Source organism: Puma concolor, chromosome D3 (genome assembly GCF_028749965.1).
Source record: "Puma concolor isolate L17-30 chromosome D3, mPumCon1.1.hap2, whole genome shotgun sequence".
NCBI lineage: Eukaryota > Metazoa > Chordata > Mammalia > Carnivora > Felidae > Puma > Puma concolor.
This window is the reverse complement of record NC_141678.1, coordinates 27,967,893-27,977,918: the sequence shown is the minus strand read 5'-3', so window position 1 is coordinate 27,977,918 and position 10,026 is coordinate 27,967,893. Positions and strand designations below refer to the sequence as shown.

The window sequence follows — 10,026 nt, the reverse complement described above, 5'->3', positions numbered from 1 at the left end:
TGGCAATAACTTCCCTTTCTCTCCACACTCCACAACTACAGCCTCAGCTGGAGGCGCAAGTAGGGGGGCTCACTGTACATGAAATCACACATACCACCCCCCCAGTCATATACCCGCATGCTCACCTGCTGCACACACTGCCTCCCAATCTTTCCTGGACCTCAGGCCCAGGAGCCAGTCCCTTCCTACTGGAGCTTACTCCCGGTCCTCAGTTCCTGAGCCTTCCCCACTTTCCAGACAGCACCCTCTCCGGCCTGGGGTCTGAGTCCCTGGGATTATAAAAACCCTGGGAGAGGCTGCCTGCCTCCTACCCTTATCCCAGGCAAGCGCAGGCGAAGGCCCACAACATGGTTGCAGGCGGAGAAGCCTTGGAAACAGAGGCCCTGAGAGCCAGAGCCTCGGCAAAGGGCCAGAGAGGCTCCTGGGAAGCTGGGAGATATGATGCTCTGCTAGGAAGACCCTGGGCAGAAAAGGCATGGATGCCCTGAACTGGTCAGAGAAGACCTCAGTGGCAGTAGGTGGGGGAGGTACAAACCAAGTTAGGCCTTAGTGTCCCGGATCCCTGAGCCTAGAGACCTTGAGGCCTCAGGGTGGGTCTTGCCTCACTCTGCTCGGCCTGGATGGGCACGAAGGCAGGAGGGCCTAACCAGGTGGGCAGGCTGAATGCAGGGTGGGTGGCAGGGGCAGCATACAATACGACCCGGCGGCCTGAACTCCTCCGACGTGTCCTCGGCTCCCTGGGCCAGTCCAGGCCCCGCCCCCGGCCCTCCCTACGCCCGGTCGGTGCGCGGGGAGGTCGGAGGAGCGGGCACTGCCCACCCTCCGGATGTATAAGCGTCCTGGCCAGAGGCGGGCGGTGCGCGCGGGTGCGCGTGACGCTCGGGCTCCCGGGCTGCGCGGCCTGGGCGGCGTGCCTCTGCTTGGGGTCCCCAGGCACGACAGTGAGCCGACTGAAGGGGGTTGGGGGGCATTTGCTGGGCTGGGTCCTGTTCCGCCGCGCGGAGGAACAGACGACGCCACAGCTCTGGTGTTGTCCGCCTGTGGCCAGTGCCGGAACCCGAACTGCCCTCTCCTCACCCAGGTGCAGGGGCAGCCAGGGAGGAGGAGGCGGGAGGGGCCGAGGGCAGGGGCAAGGCCAAGCCAGGCGGCCCCACGGTGATCCATCGGTGCCTCACAGACACAGGTTGAGGCTGGGCGCTCCCGGCGTAGCTGCCTCCGTTCAGGGGCTGTAGAAGCCGATGGTGGCTTCAGTGGCTTCGCTGAACAGAGGGAACCTCCGCCTCGGTGGGAACAGCGGGATGTTCGAAGGGCGCTGGTCACAGAGGTCCTTGGGAGCAGAGGCCAGGGGCAGGGAGCTTGAAAAGCAGAAGGGCCCCACACTCCCAGGGCGCTCCACCCATCTGGGCCCCTCCGCTGCCACCGGCCCGGAGTGGGGGGCCGTGACGCCATAATCCCTTGGGCCCAGGGCTGGAGGCTGAGTGGCACCGCAGGCCCCCGCCCCCGGGTCCCGTGGGCTGGGCCGGCCTCGGTGCGGCTGGGTGCACGCAGTCGGAGGCGGCGCCGGCCAGGCCGCCGGGCGCCTATGGACGCGCGGAGCCCGCTGTCTCCCCGGGCCAGCGCGTTCAGCATCGCCTCTCTGGTTGCAGCAGAGGCCGTAGAGCGCACAGCTCGCCTGGGTCCCCGGTTCTCCGACCAGGCGAAGCTTCGCCGGCTGCTGGGATCCCCCGCCGGGATGCACTTCAGCACGGTCACCAGGGATATGGAAGGTGAGCTTCCCCGCTGTGTCTGCCGGCAAGACCCCCTGCCACAGCTGCTGTGGGGCCCTAGCAAAGAGTTTTGGCAGGGCCCTGGCACAGAGTGGGTAGAGGGAGCTCTGGCGGGGTGGGCTCCAGGCTTCCAGTGACTCTGGAGCAGAGAGGAAGGGCAGGCATCCTGCCCAAAGCCTGTGCACCTCCAGCCTGGGAACCCGGCTGCAGAGACCCACAAGGAGCTAGACACGGGCCCAGAACAGGACTAGTGGAAGCCAGGAAGGACAGGAGAGAGAAGGACCAGAGAAAGGGGGCAAAGGTGGCCGCAAGCTGGGAGAGGTGGGAGGGAAGTTGGCAGGAGAGGAGAGTGCCATGGAGTCTGGGAACCCAGGAAAACGAGAGACAGAAAGTGGTGAGGGCAGCCGGGAGGAAAAGAAATTGAGAAGAGAGAAAACACAAAAACCCGAAAGGAAGGTAGGAAAAGTGAGAAAGATGAAAAAGAAATAAAGAGACCGAGAACGAAAAAGAATAAAGTAAAGGGAAATTTAAGACGAAAAATAAAGGCATCAAAAAAGGGAAAAGCTATAGAAAACCTCCAGTTTTTATTTTGTTTTAAAAAAAGAGGAAAAAACCCTGAATAACAGGAAAAGACCTAGAAAAAGAAGAGGCAAAGGCAGACTGGGAAGAAAAACGAAGTGATGAAAAATGAAGTGGAAAGAAAGGAGAGGGACAAAACTGGAAAAAGAAAGGCAGAAAATAACCCAGAAATAAAGAGAAACGAAAGAGATAGTGGAAGAAGGAAAGAGGATTAGGAGGGAAAATTTCAAGGAGGAAGACAAAGGTAAAGAAATAACAAATTGGAAAAGGAGCCTGGAGAGAGAAAGGAGAAATGCAACGCGGGAGGGCGGCAGAGCGAGGGGCGGCGGGCGGCCCGGCGCTCTAGGGAGCCGGTCCGGGCGGTCGGGGGGCCCGGGCCGAGCGAGCCGCGGCGGGCGGGCTGGGGGCCGGGGAGGGGGGAAGGAGCGGGGGAGGGGCGAGGGACGGGGGAGGGGAGGGAGGCCATTGTCTCGGCGCTTGAGGGGGGGGGCGCGGGGCGGGGCGGGGCGGGGCGCCTCCTCGGGGCCGGCCCGCGGTGTAAGGCGGCGCGGCCCGGGGCGCAGCGCAGCGCCCGCCACTCGGCCCGGGGCGCGGGGCAGCGCTCACCTCGGCGGCGGGGGCGGCGGCGGCGGCCCGCGGGTCATGATCTCCGCCGTGTCCAGCCCGTGGCTCACGCAGCTCTCGCACTTCTGCGACGTTGCAGCCTTCACGGCCAGCAGCCTGAGCAGCCTGGGGGCCGCGGGGGGCTTCCCGGGCGCCGCGTCGCCGGGCGCCGACCCGTACGGCCCACGCGAGCCCCCGCCGCCGCCGCGCTACGACCCTTGCGCCGCCGCCGCCGCCCCCGGCGCCCCGGGCCCGCCGCCGCACGCCTACCCGTTCGCGCCGGCCGCCGGGGCCGCCACCAGCGCCGCCGCCGAGCCCGAGGGCCCCGGGGCCAGCTGCGCGGCCGCCGCCAAGGCGCCGGTGAAGAAGAACGCGAAGGTGGCCAGCGTGAGCGTGCAGCTGGAGATGAAGGCGCTGTGGGACGAGTTCAATCAGCTGGGCACCGAGATGATCGTCACCAAGGCCGGCAGGTCAGGGTGCCCCCCTCCCTGCCCGCGACCCTCCCCACGTGGCGCGGGTCTCGGGCAGCGCGTCTCGGTCCGATCCACACGAGTGGAGTCGAGAAGCGGGGTGGGGGCGCGGCCCCGCCACCTGCGGGCCCCTCTAGGCGCGAGCCGGCTCTTCGCTCTCTGCGGTCCCGGCTCCGGCGACAGCCGCCTGGCGCGCCGAGCGGGGCCGGAGGGGACGGCGCGGGCAGCCTTGGAAGGCTGGTGGAGAGAAGCCCGGCGGACCGGCTTGCCCCTTCCGCAGCCCCAAGGCACCCGCGGCCGGAAGCCTGGGCCGGCTCGGAACGCACGGGGCTAGGGGTTAGGCAGCCACCCCTGAGCGGCCTTGCCAGCCAGCTCCCAGTGGATCCCACCTCAAAGGAAATTCACGTCTTTAGTTACCCAGTTCACTCTATACGGGTTAGGTAAAGAGGGGTAGCTAGACAATTGTCTGGAAATTTTTTGGAGAATGTTAAGACCCTTAAAAACAGTTGCTCTCTTCCGTGAAGGTTGCTACCCAGTTTTCTCCGGCCTAAATTTCGGGTGATTGTGGGGCCTGGCGTTGCTGCTGGGGCTGCTGCCTTCCAATTGGCCTGTATTTGTTTTAAGGGCCCAGAGAGAAGGGGAACAAGTTTTGCGATGCAACCGATTTGACCAGCAGACAAAAGAGGGTGCCGGGCTGTGTCTAATGTACACACGGAGACACCAGCTCTGCGTCCACACAGCCAAGGGGAACTCAAGGCCTGTTTGCAGAGCCTTCTCGCGGTTTCTGTTTCCCTGCCGCGGCTATCCTCCCTGGGGATCCTGGGGCCTGTGCTCAGCTTCAGCTCTGTAGGTCTTCTCCAGGCTCTCCTTACTGTCCCCTGAGGACGGTGCCCCAGCCTCTGGCCCAGTCCAGTGCAGCAAGGGTGTTGGCAGTGGCCAGGCTTCAGCCCAGAAGCCAGCATTCTGCAGCACCCACCAGCCTGCAAAAGTAGGGGTGGCAGGTCTGACCAGGAGGGCTGGCTCCATGGCATCTGTGTTTTGCCGACTGCCTGCAGGGAGTTGCCTATGAGGCAAAGCCGTAGGAAGGGCAGGTGGGAGCCAAGCCTCATGCTGTCCTCCGGGGCCCCAGTGGTTGGCAATGCTGTGCTCTCAGGACAGGGCCGGCCCAGGCTGGCGGCCCATCCAGGAGCTGCAGAATGTCCTTTTAAGAGCCTGGATGGGTCATAGAGTCGGAGTCTGGGGGAGGGGAGAGTTAGGGGACATGAGAGCATAAGCCAAGTTCTCCCAGAGTAGCTGCATCCCGTCCGGGGTGTAACAGTGGTGGTGGTGGGGGGGGGGACTTGTATCCCTGAGGAAGATGGGGGGACTCCAGCAATGGGCTGGAGACAGAGCCTAAAAATTGGGTCTGTGGGCTCTGAGGCCTCAGCCTCACTGGAAGGATTGGGGAGCAGCCCCATAGACCCAGCCGAAAGGGCAACTGGGACTCTTGGGAACCACATAAGAGTGCCCCGGTTTCATTTTGTTCGAGCCGGGAGTTTACATCGGTTGCTTAGATGGAGCTGGGGGAAGCTCTGTGGAGGGCTGAGAATGTCTGGAACCGCATCTTGGGAGTCTTACTGATCTGGTGCTGCTGGCTGAGGCTAGCTTTGGACTGGACAGCCAAGAATTAGCAAATGCTAGGCTGGTTCTACGCAGGCAAATGTGGCAGACGCCGTAGACCAATGTTGGGGGGTGGAGGCTTAGCTGTAGTGTTTAGTGAGCCATTTTGGGGTTTTGAAAAAGGGAGCAGGGGGCTACTCTGCCCTTCCACTTGCCCTTGGCTGGGCAGGGGCCTAGTTGGGTTAGAGTAGCTGACTGAGAGGAGAGGAGTTGGAGGGGCCAGGCCGATGAATGCAGCCGCCGGCAGGAAGCCGCCTGTCCTGGGTTGGTCAAGGTGGGGCAGCCCTGCCCTCCCCCACCTGAGGTGACTGGAGGCCTCGCTGCCCCCAGGCGCATGTTCCCCACATTTCAAGTGAAGCTCTTCGGCATGGACCCCATGGCCGACTACATGCTCCTCATGGACTTCGTTCCAGTGGACGACAAGCGCTACCGGTGAGCGCCCAGCAGGATCAGGGAGGGTGCCCTGGGAAGTGGCTGGTCCCTGCTTGGTGATGCCTCGGAGGGCGGCCCACAAGGACATTAGTGCCCGGGAGTCCCAGGCACCTGCGCCGCCAGCCCCACTGTCCCCCATGACCTGCTCCCTCCCCAACCCGGTCAGACCCCAGACCCACACACCCCACCCCCAGCAGTACTCCCCTCAGGAGTCACACAGGCTGGGCCCCTCCACCAGCTCTAGGCCCGAGACAGCTCCCACGCCCCTGGGCCAGATTGCCTGAGGCAGGCAGGCCCCTTGCACACAGCCCCTGCCTTTTCTTCATGTCTCCTTCTCCCACGAGGTGAGCGTGGGCACCTTGTCCCCTTCCCCCATCCCCCGGGAACGCTGGGCCCCGGAGCCGAGCAGGAAAGGTGGGGTGGCCGGGAGAGATTATGCTGGGCGGGCCTCAGCTGCCCGGACAATTAACAGCAATTAATAAAGAGAGCGTGGTCCGCCCTGCGCCTGAGGCTGCCGGCGCAGCCAAATCCGGGCTCCCGCCGCGCAGGCGACACCGGAGGCGGCGGTGGGGAGGCCCGGAGCAGGCAGACCCGCGTGCAGCGAATTGTGGCGCCCGGAGCCCAGCCTCCTCCCTTGGTGCCCGGCTTCCTGCTGTCTTGTGTATTGGGACTGGGGGGGAGTTTTGTTTTCTTCACAATTCCCCTTGGAAAAGCTCCCGGTCTGTGTGGTAGCCGAAGGCTTGAGTTCACCGATGATAGGAAAACTCATGAGAGGCACTTTGGGGGTTCACTGGGCAAGGCCCTCTCTGTTCACCCTACGTGGCATGACCCCTGTTCTGGTGTTGCCCCAGGTATGCCTTCCACAGCTCCTCCTGGCTAGTAGCCGGGAAAGCAGACCCTGCCACACCAGGCCGTGTACACTACCACCCTGACTCGCCTGCCAAGGGTGCACAGTGGATGAAGCAAATTGTGTCCTTCGACAAGCTCAAGCTGACCAACAACCTGCTGGACGACAACGGCCATGTGAGCAATCCTCCCACCTCCCCAGGCTACCCTGGGCAGGCCCTCTGGAGTCCCTGTTGACCAGAGCCAGAGGCCGAGCTTGGGCTGTGAATGAGGGCCAGGCTGAGGAGAGGGGGCCCCTCCAGTCAGGGGCTCAGGGCCTGGTGGCTCTCAGGCCTGGGAGAGGCTGTCACCTTGTTTCCCTTGCTCTATTCCTGATCTTTTGCTGGAGTCTTTTTTTTTTTTTTAACTGGAAAGGATGGTGTGTGGGGGTAGCCGCAGGAGGCTTTGTAGGATCCAGGCGGCTGATGCCGCTTTCCTGCTGGGCTGAGCTCTGGCCTGCAGCCGCCTACCACTGCCTGCTGTAGGCCTGAAGTAGTTCTGAAGGACCTATGGGAAGAGAATCCAAACTCTGATCTTTTGCCATTTGGGGTATCTTTCCTGGTGGTCCCCAGTTGACTGCAGTCTCCACTTGAGCCCCATGGCTGAACCTCATTTCAGGAATTAAGGGTTTCGTCCAAGTTCTCTGGGAAATTCACTGCTTATCTGGACCTTCTCCCATTTCCTAGTTCCAAACTTGCCACCTTGTCTTCCAGATTATTCTCAACTCCATGCACAGATACCAGCCCCGCTTCCATGTTGTCTATGTGGACCCACGCAAAGATAGTGAGAAATATGCTGAGGAGAACTTTAAGACCTTTGTGTTTGAGGAGACTCGCTTCACTGCGGTCACTGCTTACCAGAACCATCGGGTGAGACCCTGGGGGTGCAAATTCAATACTTCTGGGTTGCAATTTGCAATTGCTGCCTGAGGGAAAGAGGTTTGGACCCAAAGACTGCGGGTCCTGGTGGAACACAGCGGCCGATGGAGTCCCACCCTCAAAGGCCTCAAGCAGCCTCCTCCCCTCTGCTGCAGGCCAGCCCAGACTCCTATCAGGTTGACCTTTCCAGCGGCAACTGTCAGTGCGGCCTGAAAGTTTGTTTTCCAAACCATTCCGGAAACTCCCCATCAGGGGCCTGATCCACGGTTTACCCAAATTCCTAGGGCATCCCCTCCCACCCCCCACTGCAGGGTGGGCGGTGGAGGTGACTACATTCCCATCCCAAGCAGGGGCCCTGGGTCTCCATCCCAATCACTTGGGGCCGCAAAGGGGATCCTTAGGGAGAAAGGAAGCTCCCCCTTTGGCAGCAGAAAGGCACAACTCTCAGCAAGGGAGAGTAAATGTGGGAGGGTTATTGTCCCGGAAGAGTAAAAGGGCTCTTATTGGGGGAGCCCCTTCTAACATTAGGCTACCCTGGTGCTCCAGGCCCCAGCGCAGGGGCTCCGGCCACTTGCTCAATGCCCACTCCCCAACCCCCCCTCCTCAGATCACGCAGCTCAAGATAGCCAGCAACCCTTTCGCCAAAGGCTTTCGAGACTGCGACCCGGAGGACTGGTGAGTGTCCTGTAGAAGTGATGGCTACAGTTCAGGAGACTGGCGGGGTGCCCCCCTGACCCGCTGCCCTTCTCCCTCCCGCAGGCCCCGAAACCACCGGCCCGGCGCGCTGCCGCTTATGAGCGCCTTCGCTCGCTCGCGGAACCCGGTGGCCTCCCCCACACAGCCCAACGGGTCAGAGAAAGGTAGGGCCCGGGTCGTGGAATTGGGGCCGCGGCCCTGCGCGCGCTCCGCCCCGGGCAGGCGGCCGAGGCTGGCCTCGCCTGCGCCCCAGGGGCGCTCGCGGCCTTCGCGCCGGTTGCACAACGGCGGTGGCGGCGGGCAAGCGCGCACTCGCCCGCCCGGCCCGACGGCTGCGCCCCGCCCGCCCCGCCTGCCGCCCGCGGAGGGGCGCGGGCCCCTGGGGAGGCCCCGGGTCTCCGGCAGGTTCGGCGAGAAGGGGCCGGGAGGGTCCGAGCGCGGGCTTGTGCCCCCTTCCCGCCAGGACCGTTGGAGCGCTCGCGGGTCCCCTCTGCCGTCCCGACCCGCCGCGCTTACCCCTCGGCCCTCCCCGCAGAGGCGGCCGAGGCTCGGCGAGAATTCGAGCGCGACGCGGGTGGACCGGCCGTGCTAGGGGACCCGGCGCACCCGCCTCAGCTGCTGGCACGGGTGCTGAGCCCAGCGCTGCCCGGGGCCGGTGGCGCTGGCGGTCTCGTCCCGCTGCCCGGTGCACCCGGAGGCCGGCCCAGCCCTCCGCACCCGGAGCTGCGCCTGGAAGCGCCAGGCGCGTCGGAGCCGCTGCACCACCACCCGTATAAGTACCCGGCCGCCGCCTACGACCATTACCTCGGGCCCAAGAGCCGGCCGGCGCCCTACCCGCTGCCGGGCCTGCGCGGCCACGGCTACCACCCGCACACGCACGCGCACCCGCACCACCACCACCCCGCCGTGAGCCCAGCCGCCGCCGCTGCCGCCGCCGCCGCCGCCGCTGCCGCCGCCGCTGCCAACATGTACTCGTCGGCCGGGGCCGCGCCGCCCGGCTCCTACGACTACTGCCCCAGATAATGCGGGCGCCCGCTGGCCGCTCCCCGCCCGGGGTCCCCGCACAGCCCTGAGGGCCGTCGGGGTTCCCGTCCACCCAGCCCCAAGGGCCTTCCAAGAACACGTTCCCCCAAGCCCCGGGGGCCAGTGCGGGTCTCCCCTTCCCCAGCCTCGAAGCCATCGGGGTCCTCCACCTTCCAGCCCTGACAGCTGTCGAAGTATATGGTTCCCCAGTCCCGGGAGCCACCGCGGGTCCCTCCCCAGCCCCGAGGGCCACGGGGTCCGCGCCCGCCAGTGCCAAAGCGCCCGGTCAGCGGCGGAAGGAAGTGATATTTATTGTTCTCCGCGAGACCGTGTCGCCCCCCCCTCCCCGGCCCGGCCGGCAGTTGCAGTGTAGACGATCCGAGAGCCCGTCTGCAGGCGGTGTAGATACGTGTAGATATTTGTAGATACTGTAGATACCGCGCCGGCGCCGACTTGATAAAGGTTTCGCCTCTTTTGGAAGCTGCCTGCGTGTCCATTTATTTGCGTCCAGTTAGATCGCACGGGGATGTCGGGGGGAGCGAGTCCGGTCGATACAGGGACTTCGGGGTCTCCCCAGCTGCAGTCCCCACGGGCCGATGCTCCAGGCCCCACAGCTCCAGTCCCCACAGTCCCCACTGTGTCCCTACAGTGCCCTGCGAGCGCTTTCTCCCGGCTGGTTTCCAGAGCCTCTTCTCGGCCACGCCCCTCTCCGTCCTCTCCCCGCCCCCTCTGCTGTGGCCCCAACCGGGTTCGCTCCCAGGGTCTCCTCCCGGCTCTGCCAGCCAGTTCCCCGCCCCCACTGCCACCTCGCAGCTTCATCCCACCCGCCCCCAGGCTGAAAGTACCGGGGCTCCGCCCCAGTCCCAGGTGTACATAGGGTCTTTTTACTTAACTCTGGCATGCAGTCGTCGCTGCTCTAGGATTTAGGCAGGCACTCCTCGCCTGTTTTCAGGACCAATGCCTGTACTGGGTGCTTTTCCACGGAAGCTGGAAATAACCATCACGACAGGACACTGCCAGTTGGGGGCTGGGAAG

General features: G+C 64.1%; 1 protein-coding gene across 1 annotated transcript; it reads left to right on the top strand.

Annotated features, from left to right (window-relative positions):
- The first annotated feature begins 1,148 nt into the window (after positions 1-1,148).
- Positions 1,149-9,475, top strand: TBX1 (T-box transcription factor 1). The gene is made up of 8 exons (XM_086682251.1): positions 1,149-1,766; positions 3,049-3,418; positions 5,408-5,509; positions 6,361-6,532; positions 7,108-7,263; positions 7,880-7,947; positions 8,032-8,132; positions 8,504-9,475. Exons 1-8 carry the CDS (start codon positions 1,583-1,585, stop codon positions 8,989-8,991), a joined length of 1,641 nt encoding a protein of 546 aa, XP_086538377.1. The 5' UTR covers positions 1,149-1,582; the 3' UTR covers positions 8,992-9,475.
- The last annotated feature ends 551 nt before the right edge of the window (positions 9,476-10,026 follow it).

What these genes read in the sequence shown, in the direction of transcription:
- TBX1 (XM_086682251.1), top strand. Translation starts at nt 1,583, where the DNA reads ATGGACGCGCGGAGCCCGCTGTCTCCCCGGGCCAGCGCGTTCAGCATC. An exon ending in CTGCTTACCAGAACCATCGG is followed by an intron (nt 7,264 to 7,879) that starts GTGAGACCCTGG and finishes CCCCCTCCTCAG; the next exon opens with ATCACGCAGCTCAAGATAGC. An exon ending in GCCCAACGGGTCAGAGAAAG is followed by an intron (nt 8,133 to 8,503) that starts GTAGGGCCCGGG and finishes CCCTCCCCGCAG; the next exon opens with AGGCGGCCGAGGCTCGGCGA.